The sequence below is a fragment of the Trachurus trachurus genome (genome assembly GCF_905171665.1).
Source record: "Trachurus trachurus genome assembly, chromosome: 1".
NCBI classification, from domain to species: domain Eukaryota; kingdom Metazoa; phylum Chordata; class Actinopteri; order Carangiformes; family Carangidae; genus Trachurus; species Trachurus trachurus.
Genome location: NC_139891.1, coordinates 6,147,499 through 6,174,942, shown reverse-complemented (window position 1 = coordinate 6,174,942; position 27,444 = coordinate 6,147,499). Strand labels below are relative to the sequence as shown.

The 27,444-nt window shown below is 43.0% G+C and overlaps 1 protein-coding gene across 1 annotated transcript in view; it reads right to left on the bottom strand.

Annotated features, from left to right (window-relative positions):
- Positions 1-25,868, bottom strand: part of abcc6a (ATP-binding cassette, sub-family C (CFTR/MRP), member 6a) — a 29,036-nt gene extending 3,168 nt beyond the window's left edge. Inside the window, exons 1-25 of the mRNA XM_083980633.1 lie at positions 25,463-25,868; positions 22,649-22,825; positions 22,348-22,473; positions 17,902-18,039; positions 15,060-15,182; positions 13,023-13,084; positions 12,745-12,876; positions 11,256-11,462; positions 8,805-8,982; positions 8,369-8,530; positions 8,168-8,260; positions 7,370-7,573; positions 6,928-7,074; positions 6,769-6,847; positions 6,145-6,214; positions 5,910-6,036; positions 5,644-5,820; positions 4,281-4,448; positions 3,874-4,057; positions 3,679-3,763; positions 3,470-3,587; positions 2,792-2,999; positions 1,732-2,042; positions 580-779; positions 345-471 (exon numbers count right to left, since the gene is read on the bottom strand). Of these exons, the coding sequence (XP_083836759.1) occupies positions 345-471; positions 580-779; positions 1,732-2,042; positions 2,792-2,999; positions 3,470-3,587; positions 3,679-3,763; positions 3,874-4,057; positions 4,281-4,448; positions 5,644-5,820; positions 5,910-6,036; positions 6,145-6,214; positions 6,769-6,847; positions 6,928-7,074; positions 7,370-7,573; positions 8,168-8,260; positions 8,369-8,530; positions 8,805-8,982; positions 11,256-11,462; positions 12,745-12,876; positions 13,023-13,084; positions 15,060-15,182; positions 17,902-18,039; positions 22,348-22,473; positions 22,649-22,825; positions 25,463-25,504 (3,645 nt within the window). The 5' untranslated portion in view covers positions 25,505-25,868. The remainder of the gene's footprint in view (positions 1-344; positions 472-579; positions 780-1,731; positions 2,043-2,791; positions 3,000-3,469; positions 3,588-3,678; positions 3,764-3,873; positions 4,058-4,280; positions 4,449-5,643; positions 5,821-5,909; positions 6,037-6,144; positions 6,215-6,768; positions 6,848-6,927; positions 7,075-7,369; positions 7,574-8,167; positions 8,261-8,368; positions 8,531-8,804; positions 8,983-11,255; positions 11,463-12,744; positions 12,877-13,022; positions 13,085-15,059; positions 15,183-17,901; positions 18,040-22,347; positions 22,474-22,648; positions 22,826-25,462) is intronic.
- Positions 25,869-27,444: the final 1,576 nt, after the last annotated feature.

Below are 27,444 nucleotides of genomic sequence, written 5' to 3'. Positions count from 1 at the left end.
GAGGCTAATGGGATTTCTTGGTTTCCCTCATCAAACTCATCAAATACACAATCCAACAACTCCACAACGCTCTGGTGGACAAGTTGTGACCTGCACATTCACCACGCTATGAGATAATAACAGAACGTTACCAGACAGAGTTGTTTTAGAGGGAAATTCATGCAAAACCGCAGATACGCATTACCGTTGGGGGCAGTTTTTCGGCAAACAGTCTCTGTATTTGCCTTGAAAACAACTCAGCTCGTAACGTTCCATTATTATCTCATAGCGTGGTGAATTATTATGGCATCGGGCCAATTTTCCAAAAATGTTGAACTATCTCTTTAAGTAATCGAGGCTGTTACCTGGAGGGAGTGTGACACAGCCAAACCAACGATCCCTGGGCTCAGGGTGTTTTTTCCCATCACTGAGAGAATGGCAGCAGCCAAGACCACGCCGTTCCCTACAAACTCCAGATTAACCGCCAGCCACCTGTGGATGTAATAATGATTTAGCAGGCAGGCTCCAAAATGTAAATAATGACCATCCCACATGAACTAAACAAATGTATAATCTGAAAATAATCACATATCATCGTACCGGGTGGCCACAAATCGGGGGAAGTAGGAGGTCTGATTGAAGTCGACCCTCTTATTGGCCTGCTGAATGAACCTGGACTGTTCGCCGAAGGCCCGGATGACGCTGGCGCCCTGCACCGTCTCGTTGAAGTGGGTGTAAATGGGCGAGCGGCTCACAGCTTCCAGCCTGCGCAGCTGACAGGATGTGGCGACGTAGAAGCTCTGTAGCCCACAGTGGAAAAGTAAAACACCAGCTTTAGTGAGAGAAACCAAGGAGGGAACGCCGAGGGTTTTCCCATGATTTATACTGAATGTGTGGAGCATCTATGTCAGCAGGTGAGGAACAAAATACAAATGAAAGGCAGAATCAGCAGCGTTGGTTTTGGAGCTCAGAGCTTTTCCCATAACATACGCAAATGGAACCCAGCTCTTGCTCAGCCGTGTTTAAAGGGATAGTTCACCCAAAATTCAAATTTAACTCATTAGGCCTATCTACTCACCCTCATGTCAACTATGAGCTGTGAGAATTTTCAGAGTCCTCCGTTCATTCTCTGAGTTACGGGGAGTCCGCACAGCAGTATTTGTCCATATAATGGTTGTGAATGGATACCACTTTTCTTCGTCCAAAAAGACACACCAAAAAACATCCAAATACCTCCACACAGCTCGTCTGTAATGTCCCTCTTGTATTGAAGCCCCAACATGAGAAATTGTTCCGAAAAAAATTAAGTAAGTCTATATTTTAAGCTTGTTTATAGCGGAAGCTCCCAGTGTCTCGGTTCACTGCTCTTCCTGTGTCAGTGCAAATCTCGCGTGATTTGCACTGACCGGCGGAACAATTTCTCATGTTGGGGCTTCAATACAAGAGGGACATTACAGACGAGCAGTATGGAGGTATTTGGATGTTTTTTGGTGTGTCTTTTTGGACGAAGAAAAGTGGTATCCATTCACAACCATTATATGGACAAATACTGCTGCGCGGACCCCCCCGTAACTCAGAGAAGGCACGGAGGACTCCGAAAATTCTCACAGCTCTTAGTCGACATGAGAGTGAGTAGATAATGAATGAAATTTGAATTTTGGGTGAACTGTCCCTTTAACAAAATGCTCAAAGGCAAAATAGGGGTAAAAGTCAGGAGTGGTGAGGTTTGATGTCGGGGGGAACAGAACGTACCTGGACAAAGGCGTAAAGGAAGGCGAGGGGCAGGATGATCACGGCTGCAAAGGGCGTCGCCATCAGCACAATGATGCAGACCTCCATGAGTTTGAAGACGTAGCTCAGCATCATTTTCAGGCCGTCGGGCACCATGCAGTCGATGGCGTCGATCTCTTTGGCGAAGCGGTTGAGCAGGTTGCCGCTGGGCGTGCTCTCGAAGAAAGACATGGGAGAGCGCAGCACGTTGAGCAGCAGGTCCATGTGCAAGTGGCGGGAGGCGATGATGCCGCAGAGGGAGATGGCCACGGTCGTACCGAAGATGGCCACACCTGAACGGAGAGGAGAGGTGTTTAGGTGAAACGTCGACAAACTACTGCTGCTAACTCTTAAAGGAATAGTTCACCCAAAATTCAAATTTCACTCATTATCTACTCACCCTCATGTCAAGTAAGAGCTGTGAGAATTTTCAGAGTCCTCCGTGCCTTCTCTGAGTTACGGGGGGGGGGGGGGGGGGGGGGTCCGTGCAGCAGTATTTGTCCATATAATGGTTGTGAATGGATACCAACTTTCTTCGTCCAAAAAGACATCCAAATACCTCCATACTGCTTGTATGTAATGTCCCTCTTGTATTGAAGCCCCGACATGAGAAATTGTTCCAAAAAAAAATTAAATAAGTCTATATTTTAAGCTTGTTTGTAGCGGAAGCTCCCAGTGTCTCAGTTCACTGCTCTTCCTGTGTCAGTGCAAATCTCGCATGATTTGCACTGACTGGAAGAACAATTTCTCATGTCGGGGCTTCAATACAAGAGGGACATTACAGACGAGCAGTATGGAGGTATTTGGATGTTTTTTGGTGTGTCTTTTTGGACGAAGAAAGTTGGTATCCATTGACAACCATTATATGGACAAATACTGCTGCACGGACCCCCCCGTAACTCAGGGAAGGCACGGAGGAGTCTGAATATTCTCACAGCCCTTAGTTGACATGAGGGTGAGTAGATAATGAGTGCAATTTGAATTTTGGGTGAACTATCCCTTTAAGGACACGTGTAGTGTTTGTCCTGAAGGGCTGACCCACCTTGTGCAAAGCCCAGAGCCCCAAACACGGCCAGTTTCAGGTCTGTGTCGATCTGGGTGCCGTTGACAACAGGGTCGTCGGCCCACATGCTGAGCCAGTAGTTGTAGGCCAATGAGGCGCCCTGCTGAAAGGCGTACAGGAAGACGATGGGGATGATGATGACTAAGCCGATGGTCTTGAAGTACTTCTTGTACATCTCCAACCGCACCTATTGTTGAAAGAAAAAAAAAGAAAAGAAAACCCAGTCAGTCTCCAGAAATTAGAGAGCATGGTCAAGTCTTTGTATCAACATATGTTTCCATTTCATTTCGTTCATTAAACTTGTCTGTTTAAGTGTTTGGTCACTTTGAATGGAAACAGACCTAATGAATTTTCGGTCACCTAATGAATAGAAGTCTTTTATTCGGTTTAATTGGAGCTCTGGTTTGGTCTTCAGCAGCTTTTATGCTGGTGAACAGTGGTTATTTGGTACTTTGGTGTTTTGGAGCTTTTTTTGCCCAAAGCAGCTGCGTACTGCAACCAAACACAACACGATTTGAGTGGTGGGAAGCATTGAAAACCAAAATAATGTGCTGAAGGAAGGTGTTGATGATGATGATTCCGGCTGGGTGTATTACATAAGGACCCTTGGTTTTCCACACAGTAAAATGTCCAGTCAAAAGCCATTGTCAGACTTACTCTTCCAGTGCGGGCCTTGTCCACCACGGTCAGCTTGCCCAAGTCCTCTGGTACCTGTTCCTGGTCTTCTTCAGACACAGGCTCCATATTCTGCAGGTTAGTATTAGTGGTGTCCCCCCTAGAGAATAAGGAGAGGCCAAAGGTCAGTTTCATAAGGGATTCTTGAGATGCCACATGTTTTTATGACAGTTTACACATTGTTTACGCACCCGATGAGCTGCTCCTGTGACAGGTCTCTGGAGAACGGCATGAAGTCGACCATGCTGAGCCGAGCGTTGGACCTCCTGGAACCAGCTGCATGAGACGGACATGTTAAATACAAATGCAAAGCGCTCTTTACCACTGATTGCTATTCATCAAAATCTGAAATAAACAGAACATCGTCTCTCCAATCCTCTCTGTACCTCTCTGTATGGCGCTTTCCTTTCGCTCCGTGTTGGCAAAGGTGTGGATGAAGTCAGCGAAGGCACCGTGGCGGCTGAGCAGCTCTTGGTAGGAGCCACTCTCTGTGATTTCTCCATCAACCAGGACGAGAATGAGGTCAGCCTGTGGCAGGAAGCTCATCCCATGGGTCACCAGGATGCGAGTCTGTGTAGCAAGCCGCACAAGTCAGAAAAATAGGATGTAAGCACAATCCAACACCAAATTGAGGCTTTCTTAAAAACAAAAGGTTCAGCAAAGTGGCGGTTTCCACATTATGATAACAATAGCACAGGTCACGTGCCCGTGAGCGGTTTAGGTGTCATAAAACCCTTGGCTCTTTGTAACTGAGGCTAAATTTGCACATTGTGGCTTTTGTTACATGCATTACCTTGTCTCTAAGGACTCCTTTGGGTCCAATGACTTTGTCAAAGATGTGCTGACCGACGTGCGCATCAACAGCAGACAGCGGATCATCCAGCATGTAAACATCAGCTTTCCTGTAGACAGCTCTGGCCAAGCTCACTCTCTGTTTCTGCCCACCAGAGAGGTTCAGTCCCTGCAAGAACAATATTATGAGAAATTATTTAAAGGCAGGAAAAGATTTTATTTTATTAAAAAAAATTTTTTTTTGTACTTTATTTATAAGAAGGAAGATAACATACAGAGAGACATAGAACAAACAGTTGGCCACCTATACATTCATTCAGACGTTATACTGATGGAGTTACAAATACAATGATGGCTCAATGAGCATCTCTTGTGGACATGTACACAATCCATTTTTCCCAATAGTGCAAATCAGTCTGTAGATTTAACGAAAAGATCATCCTTTCCATATTTTGGATATTGGTCACAGTATTGATCCAGACTGACTCTGCTGGAGGTGTGGTGACGGTCTGTAACCAGCTTCCAGTTACGGTTTTCTTACTGGCTGCTAATAATATTTTTAAAAGATATTTGTCTCGCCCCAGTATATGTGATGCAATATTACCCAGGTAGATTGTAGAAAAAGAGCTGTTAATTTCATCACCAAAAATGTTTTGTATTACTTGTGTAATCTTTTGCCAATATGGCTGAATACAGAATATATGAAAATGGTCTGCTAGCTGTTCACCACACTTCCTCCAACACAGTCTCCCCTGTCTGCACACATTTTAACATAGGGGTTATGAAATATCTAACCAGATTGTGCCAGCAGAAATCTCTCCAGAGACAAAACTAGTGGAAGTTGACTGCACAGAGCCTATATTCAACCACTCTTCTTCTGTAATGACAGTTCGAGATTCTTTCTCTCATTTTAATCTAATCTTATCTGTTGAGTGTTTCTTATTAGACTGAATACGGGAGTACAGTTTTGAAGAAAGTTTCCTATTGTCCTTATTTTTGTACATGTCAATAAATATGTCGATTAAGTTGGTCTCACTTTCCTCTAGTGGTTTTATCTGATCGTTATAATAAGACCTGGTTTGAAGATACCTAAAGAAATCAGTTTTTTCTAGCCCATATGTATCTGAAATCTTCTGAAAACTATCAAATTCCCCCTTGGATGTAATGGGCTTTATGCACAGCTCCAGTGCACCAATGTTTAAACCTCCTGTCAGTCCTTGCGGGCTTGAATTCAGGGTCAAAAGCAACCCATTTCAGTAATTTAGACTGTCTTTCAAGTGATGATTCCTTAAACCAAATAGGAAGACAGACTTTAGGAAACGATGTTAAATAAACAATCTCAAAAGCAGAAAACATTTCTTTACCTTTTCTCCGATTTCTGTAGCATCTCCTGCAGGAAGGATGTCCAGGTCGGGCAGCAGTGCGCAGGCCTCCAGCACACGGTGGTACCATGTTTTTAACTTCTCACGGCCAAACACAATGTTGTCCTGGACCGTGGCGTTCTGAATCCAGGCCTGCTGGGGCACATATGCCACGGAGCCCTGTGAAAACACAGAGAGACTGTCAATATTTATGACATTTAACCCACTAATTACAAATACATCATGCACATGGAACATAAGGTCAGTACCTTGACAGTGACCTGACCACTTCGTTTCTCCGTTTCACCGAGCATGGCGGACAACAGAGAGGATTTTCCACTGCCCACATGCCCCACCACGGCAACAAGGGAACCTCGCGGCACATGGATGTTGATCCTATCAACAAAGAAGTGAGTCATCTGGTAAGTCTCTCCTCATTTGAGTATACATTTAGTTGTTTTTTCTTTCTCTCTTTCCTTTTTTTTTTGTTTTAATAAGTCATACTTTTTAAGACACGGAGGGCCCTCTGCTGACCAGCTGAAGGTGCCGTTGTCTATCGCCACGTCTTCCCCTTCTAAACAAGAAAAAAAAAAAAAACATGGGAAAATGAACAAAACACATAAGACAGAACACGTTCATCCAACCTGAGCAACAAACAAACTTTCAAAACAAAATTCCCACTTGAAGCTACTTGTTGGAGCGCAGTCTAGGCATAATTACAAGTGAATTCGCTTAATCATACAAATTACAGAGCTCTTGCTTTTTTTTCACAAGCGGTCGTAGGAAGTGTTGACAGACTACAGACAAAGGAGTGCAGCATTTTCTCATATTTCTCTATGAATCATATGTCTGAATTCATGCTATGATTTACGTTCAACCGCTAAAGGGGAACATCCTATAATTACTACGTCTACCAGTCAGGCCTAGACCCAGGAAGTGACAGTGCACATGATCCATACAAGACTGTGGTACTCCGCAGATATAAACAACATAATCTTGCGGGCTGCTTATATTATGACAGCCCAAAGATTTCAGGGAACCAAAATGAGGATATTGGTCAAATTAAATACTGCAGTATAGTAGCTTATTCATGCAACATAATATTTTACATATGGCTTAGACTCCTACCAGAACTCTTTGAGACGTTGTCCACTTTCAGTTCTTCGGCGCACAGGTACTTTCCCAGCCGTCTCAGTGAAACCATAGCCTAAACCAGAGTCAGTGATTAGTGAAGTGACCTATATATGCTTCATATGGAACCAGCATGATCATGGGTATTTCACCTACCTGCATGGTTGTGCTTATTGCAAATGGCAGCTGACTGAGTGGGGTTTTCAGGATGTTGATCAGCGCCATCGAGACGAAAACCTTCTGCGCGTCCAAGACGTTCCTGTCATCCAGCGTCACGTAGACGCCAAACATGGAAAAGGCAATCTGTGGGTAAAGACAGTAAATGTTACCTTTGTCTGATGGATGATCTCTAGAGCAACAATTTAAGGGATATGGGATTATTGTAATTGTAAATACAGTATATCCCATTGAAAGATCAAACGCAACAGCAAAGCATTAGTCCGTCTCGTACTCTTAGCCCATCTATTGACGAAGAAAGAAACCTGATATAGACATTCATGGTCTCAGGATGATCCCCTAACTTATCCTTTAACAGTAAGACAAATATCACCAGCCTTCTGCTTTACTTTGCCTCTCTCTTTCAGTTGAATGCTCTTACCAGGAATGAAGAGGAGTTGAAGGATGCAATGGAGATGGAATAAAGGACCTGAGACTTTTTCAGGGCCTTGAGCTCCTTTTCTCTGTATCCCAGAACCTGCTCCAGGAAGGCCTTCTCCCAGGCATAGAACTTCAGGATCTTTATTCCATTCAGGATCTCATTCATCAGTCTGATGCGGCCATCCATGAACTTCATCTGGATCTCCTGTTGATCAAACCAAGACTGTTTTTCTCTCTCTCTTTCTTTTTTTTCTCTTTTACTTTTTTTTTTTACATCATATTATTAAAAACTAAACGATCCCCGGCTGAAACGAGGGCGCAGTGGAAAGACAATTACCAGAGTGAGGCAGATACATACATTTGTGAACATGGGGTTTGTCTATGCTTGTTACAGCTGTTGTAGTTTTCCTGAACATCACAGAACTTGTTTAATTCGCTAAGAATTTATTGCTTGTTACGTTTTCGTGATTTTTATGACAAGGAAACAACAAAGGGCCAGGAATGTGGTCGCCGCACTGAAGCCGAAGTTTGATTAAATTGGCATCCAAATTTAAAGAACCGTCTGTTGTTTTTCCAGAGAAATGAAAAATTATGTCTTTTTTTTTTTTTACTGCCCACCCTTTCCTGTCATTGTTTTTCAAACACATTATACGGGGCAGACATCAAAAGGACAAGAGAGAATGTATCATCCAGGCCAAACACCCACGCGGCTCTTCAGCCACTATCTAAACCAGCTGTGGCATCCCTGACCTGACATGCCAGATGTCAGGGCTGCTGGAGTGAAAGTGTGAAGGATTACCTGCAGTTTGCTTCTTTTCTTCGCAATGAATCCGTTGAGTGGAAAAATGAGGATGACAGTGGCAATTCCTGCCAAGGCTGATGGGCCGAGATGCTAGACAGAGGAGAAAGATTTAAAAAAAAAAAAAAAAAAAAAAGGTGTCATGGGTGTTTTTGGATTTGTGGATGAGACGCATTGTGAAAATCCTGCATTTCAACATACCTGCCAGAGGAAGAAGAGACAAAGAGCAATCTCGATGGGAGCCAGCCAGACAGCGTTGAAGTACACCACAAAGTCCATGAGCTTCTGAGTGTCTGCTGAAACCAGATTCACAATCTCGCCCACGGTGCAAGTCCTCCTGGCCGAGCTGTTTATCACCAAAGACTGCGTTGACAATAATAGAGACAAAGACATGTAGCTTTCAGACGGTCATTCATCTCAGGATGAATGACCGAGATTTCAGAGATTTCAGACGGTCATTCATCTCAGTCATTCATCTTCATCAGAGATTTCAGACGGTCATTCATCTCAGGAAAAAAGCTGTTAATCACATGCTGTGTATCGCTATCCAGTCTGGAAGTAAAAAAGGCTTTTGTTTTCACCATTTAATTTATGATACACATCTTAAAGCCGCCACACGTTGGCGTACTCTACCCACCTTCCTGTAAACCAGGCCCATAACGGCCGTCTTCACCCTCATTCCCACCGTGAAGCAGGTGTACATGTACTGATGGTTGAAGAGGGACTGGAGGCAGGAGAGCAGGAACATGAGAGTGGCATAGAAGTAGCCTTTCCACAGCGGAGCATCATCATCCCTCATGAAACCCAGGAGGAGACTGTGGCGGAGGAGAAGAAGAGGATTAATACAGGACTATCACTTGTTTGCACATACTGTATTCATTTTTCTTTGTTTGACCTGTTCAGTGCACCTTTAACCTTCGTCTTGTGTCAGCTTTTGACTGCCATCTATGGTGTTTCGGGTCAGTTTTAACCCGTATTTGAAATCAGCTGTAAAATACACTAAATACATTTTTTTTCATCCAATTTGTTTTTCTTCTCTTGGTTACATTGTTAGGCTTCCTTATCCATGAAAATATTGGTTTTAATATTTTTTTGGCTTCAATGTAACCTTCTTCTTGTGTTAGCTTTCCACTACCATCTATGGTGTTAGGGTCAATTTTGACCCGAGTCTTCAATCAGCTGTAAAACACACTAAAAACAAATCAAATCATCAAATCAAACTTTATTTATAGAGCACTTTTCCTACATAGACATGTAACACAAAGTGCTTTACAATTATTTATCATCCCATTTGTTTCTCATCTCTTGGTTACATTGTTAGACTTCCTTATCCATGAAAAGGTTGGTTTTGCACTTATGATTTCAGTTTTAACTGTAATTATTGTTCTTATTGTTATAACCGGGTCAAAATTGACCCGCACACCACAAATGTAAACATTTTAACCAGAGCATTTTAGAACTTTGTGAAAAAAAAATGTTTGTTTTATTTTGTTTAAATAGAGGTTCCTGACAAAGTCAATAAGTCTTGATTCTATAAACAAATGTATGTGGTACTTCTATGCATTTAAAACTTGAAAACGGGTCACTGGTGACCTGAACACCAGAGGATGGTTAATATATCAAAGTCCTACTTCCTACGTCTTTGTGGATTTCCCTGGAAAGCAGTGAGTGATACAAATCACTGCAGACAGAGGGATTTTTACCCTGTCAACACAATCTTATTTACCATGTATCTGGTATCATTGGACTTTTCATTGTGTGCTTTGACCCAGTGGCTTTCAGTGTAGCTGCGGCTGCTGGCTGACTCCAGTCCACGCAGAGTGGCTCGGGTTGCACAACAGCACTCAGCCTGCGGCCCGGCTGCCCTCACACTTGGCCAGCGGCTCCCTTATTGTGGTCCCATTGCATTTCTGCCATTTAGAGCCTCCTCTTCCCTCTCTGCCCCCCCCCCCTCTCCCCATGCTGGAGCTGTACCCATGCTGCCTGTCCCCCCCCTGGCTGTGGTCTCATCTACTTTTCTCGCTCACAGCTCCGTGACCATAATTAACACTTCCACTGATTCAGTGCTGTGCATCAACAACAACATTCCAGTCTGGCTGGTGGGATGGCGGGTCAGCCGTGACCTGTTTTCACCGCTGCCAGCGTCTGTTGTTGTTAGTATAAGGAATCATTTAAAATAGAACAACGAAGGTGACATCTGAGGCGCTGCTTATACAGCGATATCTATATATCTATACAGACTGTGGTGTTTTGGTTTTCCCACAATGTTTCTTTAAATTATCATGCCATGGAAATATATTGTCTTTCACTTAAACCTCCAAATTGATCTGGACAGTTTCACAATGAAAACTTTCTTTTTTTAAACTAAGGCCTGAACTGCTGTCCATCCAGGTAATTTCAGTCTGATTTGAGGTTTGGAAATATTGGATCCAACTTTCCTCAATACAGTGAACAACAACATTTCTCCTAACTGTCCTCCGTGAGTTTGGAATCTGGATCCAGGGGGTGGGCGGTTTGTGTTTGGGGTAGTAATATTTATTTATTTGTTTCGTTTTTCTCTGATCTTATTATATGCACATGTACTTTATTATTATTTCACCTATTGTATATTTGTTTGTATTTATTTCGATTATTATTTTACTTATTCCTATATAGTATACATATTATTATTCTAGTTTTATTGTTTACTTTTATGTATCTGTACACATTTATAGGTAGGTATATGGTATATGTGAATACATATCTTATGATTTATTGTTGTAACATTGACTTGTACCTTTCTATATTTCTCAGTAAAGATAAAATAAAAAGTTGATCACAAAACAACAACATTTCTCTCCAAATACAATGACAGTTGCTATTGATTCACAACTGCCTGATTTCTTTCATTATACTAACTGTTCACATCATTGTTGTTTCTGAAACATTTTCAGCACCACAAACCAAATCCCCCTGAGCTTTGTGAGACTTGCTTGAGATTCAGCTAATGTTTCCAAACAGTGGCAAGTCACGCCACAGCAGCTTAATGCCAGATTTCACTCATGGTTGAGAGACTAGATGTAGGTCTGGAGAGCACAATATCTCTTACCTAAGCACTTGAGGGATGGCGAACATGAAGGCATCGTGGAATATGATACACAGGGTGCCGGTCAGGAAGTACGGGCCAAACTTGCGTGCCAGGGTCCTGAGCAGAAAGAAGCCGGAGCTCTGCTCCTTCTGCAGCTTCCTGAGGAGCTGAGCCTGGTCTGGCAGTCTGCTGCCCAGCGCCACGCCCGACGCCAAGGCCTTCTCCTGCCTGCCAGAGGGAGAGAATGCACACGGTTACAGACCAGACATCTGTGTCAGAGATGCCCCAACATGGTTCTGGCGCCTTTCAAACTGTTAATGTAAAACAGACTGTTAGGTTATTCTTGCCATCACTGATGGGCTCAAGAATTCGCCAACAGCAGTTAAAGGCATTATTCATCGCCATAATTATTGGACTTAACGACAGATCTTCAAAGAACAAGCTTTGAAAATGAAGTGCTGGTGTCTTGACATTATGGTACTGTATGTCCTCAAGTGACTCTTTGGGACCTATTTTTGTCCGTGGATGCCTCTGATGAAATGTCCCAAATTTCAAGTTTACCGCAATCATAGCTAAGTCGTGCTCTGCTTGGGTCATTAATTCAACCAGAAACATGTTGATGTTTGACCACATTGCTATAAAAATGCTCCTGGTTCCTTGGCTGTTAAATGGCGAGAGCTGTATGGTGGAAATCGCATACACACCGTGCCAAAATAGCGAGCCATATGGGCCAGAGGAAACATCTGCAAGCACATCTGCACACGTCAGCTCCCTGTGAGGATTGATCTTCTGCTGCTGGCTAATACATTTAAAAAATAATCACGTGGATCCCTGCGGGGGGAACTCCACAGATTTCACATAAAAGTCTGTTTATTCATTGTGAGGAGAAAAATACAGCCTGAGTTCTATTATATCATCTGTTGCTGCGGACAGAGCTTTTTTTAAAGTCTGAGAAAATAACCCGATGATTTCATTGAGGTTATGATGTCATCAGAGAGATCTTGTCTGCAGCGTGGAGACTAAACCAGGGTTCCTACACGTTTGACATGTCCAAATTCCATACTTTTTCCAGACCCTAATTTCCAGACTTCTTGGGGAAAAAAAATCTAATAATTTGTGGTATTTGAGTAAACAGATGTGCATAATATAAAAAAATAAGCAATTTGTTTTCATTATTCTGAATGTGTATGCCATTATGTCACCAGGAAATTGTAGCTATACTGTAGGTACAATAGCACATACAGAATAATTTACCCAAATAACTTCAGATAAGTATTAAGATAAATATATTTCCATACAATAGTTTCCATTTTCCATACTTTTCCAGACCAAATGTATGAAATCAAATTCCATACTTTTCCATACTTGCGTAGGAACCCTGCTAAACATTCATAAGAGAGAGTCTGCCTTGGTAAGTTGGTGCACTGGTAACACAGGGATGATCGAGTGAAATTATTGCAATATGGGCAGTAAAGTGAGTACTAGTAGGCCAGTAAATCCTGATCCTCACTCTCGAATTTTGGCGCACTCTGCTGTCCAGTCCTGTTGAAGCTCAGAGATGATCTTGTCTGACGTGTCCTCCTGCCTCAGGGTCCACAGATCCTCCGCCGCCAGTGGGGCGCGATATCCCTTCACGACCAGCCTGAGGAGGAGGAGGAGGGAGTTGCAGAGATGATTCCCGCGTGCAATCGTCACCAAAACAAACACATTATTGTAAACAAAGTGTAAACAACTGTTGCTACAAATGAGTCAGCCTAGAAATGAGGGGGTTTTGAAGAACCGTCTTACCCAGTGAACCACCAGAAGAGGATCTTTGACAGGAAAGAGGCATCTTTTACGGGACAGGGATTCTGCAACAGATTAAAAAGAAAAACAGACTCATAGTTGTTTTCGCAGTAAATCTTTCACCACTTAAAGGCTCTCGAGAAATACACAGGCGGACTGACTGGTTGATGGTTGAATGCGGCGCTTGTGTGAGGGATGTTGTTTGAGAATGGTGATGTGTGTAAATAACAGTGTACAGTCAGGTGGTCCATTGTGGGGAGAAGAGGCCATGAACTCCCACAGGACAGAATAAATAGAGCTCAGTGTTAGCGCACGGTAAGGATGACGTTCTGAGGTCCAGTGCAGACAGAGTGGAAATGTGTCATCACAAACTACACAACACAGACAAATGCACACATGCACATACAGTCCACAGAAAGTTTCTCCTCTCCTACATTCTTTATGGCATCCCTCCGCCCTGCCGCCCCCTCACCATGCTGTTTGCTCGCTTCATGACCAGCACTGTTGCTCTTCATCCCCTCACTTCCTCTCTTCCTGTGAGTAACTCTAACCAGAGCGTGGGGTGGAGGGGAGGAAGAGGAGGAAGAAGAGGAGGACACAACAAGGAGGGACCCATGGGTGTGTCCGCCACACCAGACTGCGGCTTCTCCGCTCTCAGCCTCCTCACTGCCGGCCAAAAGACTTTGTGAGGGACTTTTCCAGCTATTTTGTTTATCACCGTGGAAATATTACGTCACACGTGTGCTTTGATTGATTGGGAGCTCATCAGTGGCGTGCACAGACTTTTTGAAGGGCAGGGGCGAAAAGGAAAATAAAGGGCACATAGCGCATCCTCACCACTGAAGAGGGCACTTTTTTAGCATGCGTTTTGGCTTCCAAGAGGACACTTAAAGGGATAGTTCACCAAAAAATTGAAATTTCACTCATTATCTACTCACCCTCATGTCGACTAAGGGCTGGGATATAACGGTTGCAAATTCGTAACAAAAAGACACACCAAAAAACATCCAAATACCTCCATGCTGCTCGTATGTAATGTCCATCTTGTATTGAAGCCCCGAAATGCGAAATTGTCCCGAAAAAAAATAAATAAGTCTATATTTCAAGCTTGTTTTGTAGTGGAAGCTTCTCGAAGCTCCTCTTCCCGGTTCTTCAAATTTGGACGAACTGAGAAGAGGACAGACCCTGGTTCGTCCAAATTTGACGAACCCGAAAGAGGAGCTTCCGCTACAAAACAAGCTTGAAAAATAGACTTATTTTATTTTTTTCGGGACAATTTTGCATTTCGGGGCTTCAATACAAGACGGACATTACATAGCATGGAGGTATTTGGATTTTTTTTGGTGTGTCTTTTTGTTACGAAGACAGTTGGTATCCATTTGCAACTGTTATATGGACATGCACTGCTACGCCGAGACCCCCTGTAACTCAGAGAAGCCACGGAGGACTCTGAAACTTCTCCCAGCCCTTAGTTGACATGAGGGTGAGTAGATGAGTGAAATTTCAATTTTGGGTGAACTATCCCTTTAAACGCGCGTTTTGGCTCCCAGGGGGCACTTTAGGCACGCCACTGGAGCTCATTCTCATTCACCTGTCAGCTCTCCTCCGTGTGCTATTTCTGAGCCTGGGGGGTGAGTCAGGGAGGTTTGATGAGAGAGTGAGATGTGTATTATTAAATAATGGCTTTTGCTGGTGTGTGGTCATGGACTGCAGGCAGCGGTCATGATGTTATCCAACGCCGGAGTTGAGTGAGTGAGTCGTGTTGATGGCATGTGGGACAACAATGTCAAACACACACATACACCCATTCACGCTCCTCTCACAGGAAGCCAAAGTGGTGAAATGAGAGAGAGAGAGAGGGAGGGAGGAGGGAGGAGGGCGGGGAGGGAGGTGAATCACACCATTTCCTCCAAAAGGGGAAAGTGTCTTCACACAAAAGAGTTGAAAACCACAAGAGAGCTGCTCTGGCATTTTCTGTCCCGGGTATTAGACCGGAGTGGACATTTCTGACGGAAGTGGGATACATTCTTCTCTGCCTACCTTTTCCAAGACGGTTTTTCCCACTGGAGGCTGGTCAGCAAAACAACACAGGAAGAGCTGGGCCAGTTGGATAGTGAAGTAGGAGAAGAAGGCGAGGTATCGTACAATGTCTGAGGCAATGCCCTGTGGAATAAAGAAGACACACCAGACTGAGGAGGCTGCTACACGGCTCAAACATGTCAGAACCTCCAAGTTCGAGTTCCTTGAGTTTGTTTGCTCTAAGCTATTCCAGACATGTTTTTCTTACATTAATTGGCTTCATGGCCAAGCACATGCCACAGAAAAATAACGTTTTACTCGCATCAAGACATGGGGGTTTTCAACTGGATCAAAATGGGCTTTGGTTGATTCATGTGTTTCAACATTACCAAACAAATCACACATCCTGTTGTATACGGCTCTATTTATCTTCCTGTGGCTTTGTGTGCAGTTTTGCAACAACACTAGATCCGTTAAATGGCTTTTCCCACGCTTACACATTGTATAGCAGAGGATATGGTTTATACAGCAAGATCACACACACAATAAAGAGTATTTTGGACCTTTAGGCTAAATCAGAGTGAAAACCCAAAGTCTTTAATGGTGTACTTTATATAAATGAATAATAGTTAAAGCTGCCTCTCAGTCACGCTAAGCGGCCATATCTGTAAATAGAGAGTTTGTGGTTTTACGAAACCACCAACCCCGACTTTCAATAAAGCCCACAGCTGCAGTATTAACCACTCTGAGACTTTGGTGAAATGTAGGACGAGCATGTTATTCTTGACATACAGAAATTGTGGGTTCTGGCAGAGGTATTGTGTACTACTAGGTCAACACCGCTGCCACAGCCAGCTTGTTGTGCAGCAGTACGTGTACGCAGCGCCCAGAAAGTTGATATGAAGGGGCCGATTGGATCCGGCCGCACGGTGAAAAACAAGATGACCAGAGAGTAGGCGGTAAAAATGTAGGTCAAGCAACTAAGATTGGCCAAGGGTCCACAAACATGAACCCTGTCAACTCCAGCCATCAACACTGAAATGTAAAATACTTTGTTTAGAAAGCAGCCCACAATACATAAATATGAAGTGACACAGAAAAACTGAGACCGCACCTCGTAGAACACGTACTGCACACACACCAATCTATATCTATGTCTAAATCTATCTATACAATGGGAAGAAAATAAAGATAGACATATATAAGCTTATTATTATGTTATATGAGTGAATCAATTCCTGATTGATTGATGATTAATTCCTGACTATACTATATGTGCACATAATTGAAAAAAAAAACTAAAATAATGTAAATATCTATAAATCTGAGCCATATAAGCAAAAAAAAAATCAAAATAGTTTACAATTTTGATTCTCAATTTTTTATTGATGTTTCATTTGCACCTACATTAACAGAAAACTTTTTGGGGAATACTTTTTTCTTGCAGGTTTTAGGTGAGAAGATTAGTAAACTTTCATGTCTGCACAAAGATAACAAACCCCATCCCCGTCCAGCACCAGGCTCTATCATCTGCATATCTGACACTACATCCCATCATTTAGATGCTGTCTTAAAGAAATGATCCACCTATTGATGCCTGCTTTTTTCAGCTCCCATGATCTACAGTTTTTGGCAGAGAAGACGACAGGGCTGGACGTTATTAGGAGCTGGTTGAATACAAATTTGATATATGATATGGACAAGAAATATACTGTGGCCACGTGTGTATCCTGCGTGCACGTCCTGCGTGCACGTGAAATGAAAACATCTGTGTCTAGATCTAAATGGCTTCGCATTCTGTGTGGATGCATAGATTTCCATCTGGCTGTGTTTACGGCAGTGTAGGCCCATAAACACAGCGCTGACGTTCCTCTGGTCTGACCCTGGGCTGCCATGTCTCACCAGCATTTATCCCAGGGCCATCATTACTTTCCCCCAAGCAGTGTGGGAATGTCACACTGAGGACGATAAAACAGAAATATGGATGTGTGTGTGTTTGTGTGTTTTTATAGAAATGCAAATGCTACTACCCCACGGCTGTGTGCGCTTAAATAGAAACTTACCCCATACAACAATGATTGCAGTGTCTGATGGGAGACTCAGGAAGAAAAGGCAAACTTAAACACACACAGGCTTGACCAGAATTGGCAGTGTCATCCTCCAGCACTTGGTTAACTTTAGGTTACCTTGGTTAAAATTGAGGGATGAAATAGAAACTCTTTGCTGACACGGGGAATATCTCAAGCTGTGCTGCTGGAGTCTTGTGTCTAGACTATGGGCAGGAGTAGACCTGATTAGATATCCCTGCTCACTGCTTTGACACTGCAGGTTCAATGAGTTCAAACTCACTGAGCTGCAGCTTATTCCTGATATTCAAAAGTCCAGTAATTTTAAGCCAAAATGGGGGTTAACCTTTGAACAAATTAGCAACAGAAGCAAACTCAACTGATTTTGTATCCTCAACATGTCCTGAGTGAGGGGGAAAAAAGCCCTGAAGAATCCCATTAGGGGAAAGTTTAGAAAAAGACCAAAATATAGCCCATTCATACGCCTATCCATTAAAATTTTAACCTTTAGATATCTCCATGGAAATGACGCAGTTGATTACTTACATTAAGACAAACAAAAAATGTATTACAAGTTTTTTGAAATTGTTTGTTAATGTGATCAAATTTGCTTTTTTTTTTTTTTGACAGCACAGGTACAGTAGAAAGAAATACTATATATAGGCTATATATATATATATATAGGCTATATATATATCATCATGTGTGCAGCATCACGTTTAATTACAGGGTGAAAACTCTTGTTAAATGCTATGACATGTTTATATTACACATTAATTAATGGGCTAACGACATACCTCGTCCATGGCCAGCTGGATTTTAGCTCTGAGAGGCACCAGGGAACAGACGACAGCCAAGACCCAGAACAGGAAGAGAAACACAGAGGAACGACAGCCTCTTATTCTTTCCAACTGGATGATGCATAGGGCCAGGATCTAGACAGAGAGAGACCAAATTCATGTGTGATTCTTACTGCACGGGAGAGGAAATAAATCTGTCACAGAGACAGAGAACAGAGAGCCAAAACAACTTGGAAAGAAAAAAAAAAAAAAAAGTAAATTTCGAGTAATTGACTTTTATTATCGCACTACACTACATCTCTTTTTTTTTTTTTTTTTGGAAAAGATGTTAGTTTAACTGGGAAATGCTCCTTGAAAGCTACCATTCAGTGCTACTCCACTTAAATTCAATTGGAGGAAATAAAGCACTAGCTCTCTTGTATTAGCTGCCAGTGCCACTGCCAACGTTTCCAACAGAGCACAGAGGAAATAATAAGATTTCGGCTGATCTAACGCAGCTGATGGTGGTTTTGAGAAAGAACTTGGGTTTCTGGGATTCCCCTGGTTTGCAGGCGCACATGCCGTCTGGCAGCCTTCTGCCTATAAAATTAGACATTAGACATCTATGGTATCCCGCACACTCTACACATACTTCTCAATGTTACTATATACTTTACTTTGGGGGAGAAAAAAAGCAAAACTCTTAACTGTGATGTTTTCTTGAAAATAAGAGTGTTTCAGTGTTTGGACACGGCTGTCTGTCCATCCTGTCTGACAAGTCATGCACTATAATTGGTTCCTCTCTGAGTGGTTGGCCAAGTGAGACGTCACTTCGTCATGCCAGCTCATCACCAAGAGGAGAGAACGCGGGTTTAGCTTTCGTAATGAGAACCACATTGGTAACTTTGGGATGAGCCACAGCACTGTCCTGTTATAAACTATACTGGTCTGGTAATTATATAAGTTTTTTTGCATCAACAGCCTGATACGCTGTAGGAAGAGCTGTGTGCAGATTCCTCACTGTCCCGCGGTGAGGACGGTGAATATCTATAAGTTCCAGTAGGCGCTTGTGCATTTGGCGGAGTGATTGAACTATTTTTTTTTTGGTCATTCATTTTTACCACATACCTGACACTTGCCAGTCCATCAAAGGATGAATACAGATAGACAGACACTTACAGTCATGCCTATGGGGAATTTAGAGTCTCCAGTCCACCTGCCTTGAATGTGTTTGGGCAGTTGGAGCCAAAGGCACATCTACGGCTGGGATGTGAACACTAGGAGAACATGTGAACTCCAACTACGTTTGTCCAGGAACTTAATGCCCATGTGCTTTTGGGAGCAACTGTTAATTACAACCACTCTAGTTATTGGTAACTGTGATAACGGTTTACATTTTTATTTTACTTTGCAAATGTTTTTTATTTTTTTATTTTTCATTTTTCATTAATTAATTGTTTTTTTTGTGGGCAGCAGAAAAGGGACATATCACCACTGTATAAAGATGATATTGTGAAAATGATAGAAATACTATTTACACATGCATCAGATATAGAGCAGATACTGTCCCTGTGTTTTCACCAGGTCACTAACTTTGTAGACACTGAAGCTGCTGGTTGGAAAACTAAAATAATCATCTGAAAGACACTAAAAAGTGAGATGGGTAATTTCAACATTATGAGGGACACATTTGACTTAACACATAGTCATTTGAATAATTCTTCATATATAAAAATATTGTTAATTGTATTCCTACTTGAACTTCTTTCTATATATGTATAATTTATAATGTATATTAATGCCCTGGAATTTCTAATTTCGATCAATTCTTTTGTGAACTCCATCAGATCTACAATGTCAGTCAATAGTGGCAAGAACGGTCTGTTCCTGACTGCTGGTACTTCACGTTCTGATCTGATGAGGTTAGGGCTGCATCAGCCCAAATCCAAACCTTTATATAAGTGAAGAAAACGTATAGCTGACCTTGGGTCAGTTAGCTGAGGGCATGAGCATGGTTATTCCTAGCCTTTTCCGCTCTGACAGGCCATATTACTGCAAATCTTAAGCCCATCTGTTTGTTCAAGTCAGTGGGTGGAACTAAGTCCATCACCAAGCCCCAAATCAAAACCCTACCTTATAATTACATGGGAAGTGTGCAGTGCTGGGGAATGAGTAGGAGCTTTACGTCATGGTATTACTGATTATAGTCAGTGTCATGAGTCTGCTTTTCAATACTGACCATGATTCGTTTGTGGGCCGTCTGACATGGGTGGAAGCGTTCTCATACATTAACTTGAGTGGAAGGGCAACAAAACAGGTTGGTGACAGCAACAAGAGCACAGTGTACTAGGCACCCTGCACGCTGAGAACGGGAGGTGGTGGGTGGCTCCAATCAACATCCATCTAGAAAATTATATCCTTTATAGGTCTGGTGAGAAGACTTAAAGATTGGTGACATTGCTCATAGCATGATAAAGAAGGAGATGGTTGTTGTCTGGCCCCCTGATGTGATAAATGATACGCTCGAAATAAACAACGTTTTTGAAACGTATCCCTCGATACAAGCGACGTCTCAGTGTATTTTTTTTTTTTTACCAAAACACGTGCTGAGTATTTACTCAGGAGTCTGAAAAAGACCACAGGTGGGCAAGGCTGTCTGACTCGGAGGGAGGGAGACTGTGCAGGACCTGTATAAGGCTGCAGAGAGAGGAAGCTTTGTGAGCGAGGCTTTACGGCCCAGTGGGTCAGATTTAGAGGCTCGCTGGACTACAGCAGCTCTCTCTATCTGGGCTCTGCACCCCCCCCCCCCCCCCCCCACACCCCCTGTGCTGCATTGTAATTCTTATACCACTCCTGCTCAGGATAAACAGCATTTCTGCCATGCCACCCATGCTGCAAGCTGCACGCCTCCTCTGTTTATGCCTACACGCCAGTTAAGCGTCATTTAAAATCTCCTGAAAATGAGTGGCATCGAAGCGTTCAGCATGGTTTCCATCAACACAAGCCACTGAAAACATTTCTCTGATTGCATACCAGACCTTATCTTCTATAAATAATGTTCTGTAGCCCACCTTATACACCGCCCCCTACAGTATATCCAGGTAGGGAGGGCCATTATGGTTTGATTCAAGATGCTTATGGGGGGAGAAAAGACAAACATTTGAAAAAAATCAAAGAGCTCACCCAGACAGCATAAAGCTGCACTGGAGCTGCACTGATTTGGATCAACTGTTTCCTCTGCAGATTTTGGCATGTTTTGTCAATTTTAAACTTCTAGTTCTTAGTCCAACATAAGCAGGATGAATGTTTTGTTTCTTTGTCTTTTCTTCCTGCCTGCAAGAGGCATTGCAATTAAACATGCTGCACCTTAAATACAGTTTTGGTCAGAACAATGGCGCTCAAAGATGAAACTGGCGTCAGAACTTCTCATCCAACAGCATACCTGTTGTACCAATACAAAGAGGCTGAATCTTTCTGTGTAATTAGGGTTAAACACAGAGTACAACTGCGAGCCTCATCTTTGTATTCAGTGGTTTTGTATTTTCTAAAGATGAATCAAAATGTTGGAGGAGATTCCATACAATTAAAGTGCATGATTAGTCGATGCACTTCCACCACGTGCATGAGTGGACAAGATTATGAGTGGATAATCACTATCACTTTATGCCTGATTAGCCTGTAATCTGTCATGTAGGGTAAATACAGTTTGGAAAAGAATAGGCCATACTGACATTTAGCCTATAAAAACACCAGAATTATTATAGTTTACATGAAAAATTGTTCCTTTGTGAGTTGGCACTTTTTCATTGCACTGGAACTTTGCACATACGCACAGGTCCACATCAAATAGTAATTGATGTCATGACATATGTATTCTGCACTCTGATGAGTGATGGCCAAACACAAGCTGTGTTTTCAGGATACTGTAATATTTGCATTGCGTGCAACACTATAAATCTCTCCCTGGGTATACATCTTTGCGCCTCAGTGTCTGGCCAAAATAGTGCACACACACACACGTACTGCATATTCTTTCATGTGTTTGCACGTGGACATGTGAGCCAACGGGACACATGCTGAAATATTCCCCAAACCTCTCTGTTCGCCGGAGCAACGCAGCAGGGGTGTCAAAATGTGCAATGGCTCAATAGTTTAGGCATTTTTCACACACAAACAATGAAACCATTGAGAATTTGGTGAACTTTTGCACAATTACGCAACTCCATGCATTCACTGTGCATCATGATAACTCAGTCTTGTTTAGGAACAACAATCAAAACTTAAGGATCAGATCAGGAATAAAGCTTGCTTGATTACTAGAGATCTAGGATGTGAAGCCTTGTATCACAATTGCTTTAATATTGTAGCCAATTAAATTTAGGTATTAGAAACATAATTAAACATAAAGTTTGGTCAGCTGTAGATGCGTGAGTAAACACTTCTGTAAAGAACTGCAATATTTACCACAGTCATGCTGCGTATGATGGGGCTGAGGAGGAAGACCATATGCTGCTGGATCTCCTGGCTCCTCTCCAGCAGAATATAGAAGAACTCCACGAAGCCAAAAGAGGCCAAGAGGAAACCCAACACCTGAGCAGGACAGGAAGGTAATGGGAGACAGAACTGGATAAAAAATCTCTGGATGTTACATTTGCTAATATATTTCCGTTGACAGTGGGGGATGTTACTGAGGAAAACTAATGGATGTTTAAGCTGCTTTCGGTCATCAAAACCCAACGGGGCCAAAGTCTGGATGATGTCTCACCATTTTGGCGGTGCAGAGGCAGGACATCTGAATACGGCCGCGGTCATGGCAGTAGAGATGAAGGCAGTAGAACGGGGCCAGCAACCACAGGTAGATACAGGGAACCCACACCAGTACCGTGTTCTGGAAACACTGGGTCAGGTCTGGGTTGGCCGTGTACCACGTACGGTTCCAGTCCTGCAACCAAGAGAAAATGAGAACGTTGAGATCAAAAAGGATCTATTTAAAGGCCGTAAACTGAGCTCGCACTGTGAGATTATATTCATCGTCTGACGGACAGCTGGCCCAGAGACTTGGTGCAGGTCCTACGTTTCATCCATCAAGGCAGCGGTGAGAGAAACCACAGCAAGTTTACAGAAAATGTGTCTGTGCCCAATCCTGAGAGGGTGTGAGTTGGAAGAAGAACTATTTATTGCTAAGGAGCAGAGTCAGTCAGAGTCTGACCTTGTCTCTGGCTTGTTTTCTGATTCCAGTGGGACAGTGTAAGCTGTCAACACATTAACTATGAGGTTGGGGGGGGTTACTAGTAATTAGGCCTATAAACAGCAAAAGCCGGTGTTTTGGGCAAAAACTTTTCGGGATTATGTAACAGCAGCAGAACCAGGATAGGTTGTCCATAGCTTAGACACAGGGAGCTAATTGGCTTGTTGTTGTCTTGCTCCCCTTGTTTGTCACCTCGCTGGTCTAATGAGGGGCCGGGTGTCTGGCTGCACTAACGAGACTTAGCCCCGCCGAGTCACCACAGGAAGTGGTTTACAGATTCTAGCGCGGCGGTGCAGTCTGGCCCTGCTGATGGAGAGAGAGAGAGAGTTTATGTAACAACTGTCTGCTCACTGGATGTGAACCACGGCAGGTGAGACACACGTCACTTCGCTTCATGTCCCAGCTTGAAGAGTGATTAATACGAGTTTACCATCAGCCACAGAGCTCTTACTGTAGACGGCCTGTTTCACTTGAAATCAAAAGCATCACCTAACCACAGGTAGACGGGTAGTACGCCGACATACAGTAAATCTTCATACGGTAGCCGGTAATAGTTATATAATGAACACACCAGTGGTCTCTGTATAAGCACTGATGCACCAAAAACCTGTTTCAGTGATGAATCTCTTGAGAAGCAGTGAGTGGGAGGCTACTTTCGCAGACCCTTCTGATTCCTGCGGTCAATGGCAGGCAAATGAACAGAGCACTTTTATGTAAGAAATCCAACTTGTCAAACACAGTCCAAGCTTTTTTTTTTTCTTTTTTTTTTTCTTCTTGTACATTCTGCTCAGTACTTATCCTGTTTCTCACCCTCGGCTGAAGTGGTCGCAATAAACTAGTAGATGCCAACAGCTTGGGTGCCGCAAGGTGTCTATATTTACCTGACAAACACAGTGATGTGAAAGTGGAGAGAAAAGACAGAAAACCTTCTGAAAGTCACTTCCCTCTCATTTGAAAAACTAATGCAGTGTCTAATATCCTAATTGTAAGGAGAAAAGAAAAAAAAATCAGAAATGTTCCACTGGGTTGTGAGAAAACAAAGCAACATTATGCACCTGATGTAAGTATGTGGCATGTACAGACTAAAGACACTGTAATTTTAGGGAGCATGGATCACTCTTGACAGGACTACTAGGCTACAACTAAATATGCATTTCCTCCTGCGCTGCGCTGTGCATGCTCAGTTCTGCATTAAAACCATATAAATCCCCGGCTGTACCCCACGGCTGTGACTCATGAGTCAGCAGTGATGTCTTCCCACAAATATGTAAAGGGTTGATTTCTACTGTTAATAAGTGAAGGTACTCTGCAGCCAGCGTGACACAAAAACATCTTTTAAAACATCCTCAGTGTGATGTTCTGTGGCTAACAACGTGACATCCGTCCGCACAGCACGATACACTAGTCTAGTTTCACTTTTCCTCACAAAGTTTGATGTCTGTTGTTCCTGAGGTTTTGCAGGGGAGGGGGCAAAAACAGAGAAAGAATTGTAATGAGAAACAGAGAAGGAAAAGAAGAAAATTGGGGGGGGGGGTTGTTGAGAATGGAGTGCGTCCAGCCATTTTTGCCGTTCCAGCTGGATCGCAGCCATTCCCTCTGTTTTCAAGCTGCGACTCAGAATGTGGAGGTTCGCTAATTTACAAGACTAATAAGCCTGTCCAAAAACAGCAGCTCGTTCAGTGTGACGCAACCCTGCTGCTCAGCATCTCGCCGAGTTGAATCACAGGGAAGAGTGACGGTAAATGCAACTCACACACTCACACACACTACAGGTAAAGTCTTCTACTCTAGACTTGTATTTACACTGAATTGTTAATGCACTATTATGTAGCTACAGTCCACAAACTGAGGTCAGCGTGTGCTACGCTGAGTTTCTTACTGTACTGCTGAGAGCTGCCAGCTGACCCATCCCCCCTGTTCCTCTCTATACACAGTTTTAATACTTTTCATTCTATTATTTACATAAATCTTCAGTTGGCCAGTAAAAACCTGTCTAATGCCAGTGAACATTGATGACCAAGGAGCCAGAGACAGCATGCTTAAGTGCCTTATTCTAATGCCTTTAATCACTGGGTCATATTAATTCTAGAGAAGAATAAAATATGAGTAAGACAAAGTCAACATAAGGTCACGATAATGTCACATGTGTTAGGCACTTCAGTTTCCAAAAACACACTAACTGATACATTATTAGCCAATTCACAGGAAAAACAAAAATCCACTGGATGTAATCATACACTCTTTACAACAGGCTGGTAGGAAAAGACACAATAAACACACACACAATAAATGCATGCAATTTCAGGGTCAGTGAACGCATCACAAACTCACCCACAGAGGGTCCAGGCCGCTCAGTCTGCAAAAGGCATCCATCCACTCGCTTGCTCCTTCCTCCCTGATGCTCCACTTGTTGGGATCTGAACAGCCGAACTGCTCCTTTACACACTCAGTGCCAGCACCGGCGTGTGTGTATGTGTGTGTGTATGTAACAGGAGAGAGAGAACGAGCAGCCTGCAGTATGTGTGTCCTTAATAAACTTGTCTCTCCTCTCTCTAGCTAATGCTCGCACTTCTTGGGTTAAGCCGGCTCTTTGCTTCTCTGTCTGGGTGGCACACTGTGTGTTTATAAGTGTGTGTGTGTGTGTGTTTGAGTGTGTGTCTTTTCCTTCCCTTTAATAAAACATCTTCTCTCAATGAAACTCTGTCTGTGTCTGCCTCGCTGTTTGAACTGCTGCTGCCCTGAGATCCTGTGTCTTTCTGACTCTCACTCCGTCTGCTTGCTGTTTATGAGTGTGTCTCCTTGTTGGGTGGGTGGAAATATTTCTCTCTCTCTCTCTCTCTCTCTCTCTCTCTCTCTCTCTCTCTCTCTCTCTCTCTCTCTCTCTCTCTCTCTCTCTCTCTCTCTCTCTCTCACTCACTCACTCACACCCCTCTCCTCTCTCCCACATCTGCTGGATTTCAATCAAAACACCACATATACTCCCCTCAACGGGATGACAGTTCCACACCCAGACACACTCCTCAGACTCTCACTCACTCACTCCTCCTTACCTCCTTTCCTAGTTTCCCCTCTTTCCCCTCTTTTCCCCTCGTCCCACACCGCCAGTCGTCTGACCACACAGTCTCTGTTTGTGCACACACACATACCTTTTAAACCCAGACTAGATACACAAGGATAAAAAGCTCTCCACTTAACTAAAATCCAACTTATTAGCATCACCAGTCACTGTTGTGTGGCATCTATCCACATGAACCAGCAGCGTGGTGTCGAGCTTTAACCCAGCAGAATCTATGTATGTATGTATGTATGTATGGAAACACCTTTGTACATGGACACTTATAACATACTGGAGTTGTGAAATTAAGTCCAGACATGAAACTAATTGATTTGACCGTTTTTGTCGAGTGGAAAATGTACAGTCACTGGTGCACAGCATCACATGCATCTCCAGCTATTGCAAAACAACGTGCTGATATGTGAAGAAAAGAGAACAAACTGGTTAATTAGTCATCCTATTGGACTGAAACTTGCAGTGCAAGGGGAAAATATGAAAACGTCATTGAGCTTTGTCCTAATGTGTCCTGTTGTATTAGACAGGATGAGGTTAAGTTTTTATGTGTGTGGCCATCTTGTCAGACAGGCTTGGCTGTTAACATATGGGTTAATGTCACCATTTTTAATGCCAGTTTTGTGTCGTTAAAGATGAGTGTGTAACTGACACTGGGGTGAGAAAAAAAAAAAAAAAAAACTATCATAAAATAAAAAATGCAACAAAATGTGTCCCTAGAAATATAATTATGCACCATATGAGCAGAAAAACAAGAGTGTGCGTCCTTAAAGCTCTTTGTAGTCTGCTGAAGCGCATCATCCAATGGCGTGATGATGGTCACTCTGGTCAAAACGCAGGGGAAAACTTCAGAGCAGCAGCTGCGCAGGAAAGTATGACACCGTCTGGACTGGGACTAACACCACCGCTGCCATCATCACCACAGAGAAGAAACATGGAAAGTTCGGCAGAGCGGCAGACCACCACGAGGCCCTGTGTCTCGCCATGTGCAAATATGAGATTATTATTCTTTTAAAAATGAGTCATCACTTGCAGGCAAACAAGTGCTTTTATTCGGGGCCTTCAGATCCTCGTGCAAAGTGATGACAATTATGTAACGTGACATATGAATTAATTTGAAGGTATCGTTTAAAAAAAGAGAAGTTGGACTGGAAGCTGCTGTTTTATGGTGCATCTGGGGCTGTAATTTGTGGTTACAGGAATTGGTTAGAAATTATTATTATTTTATGGAAGGTGCGCTTTCTGG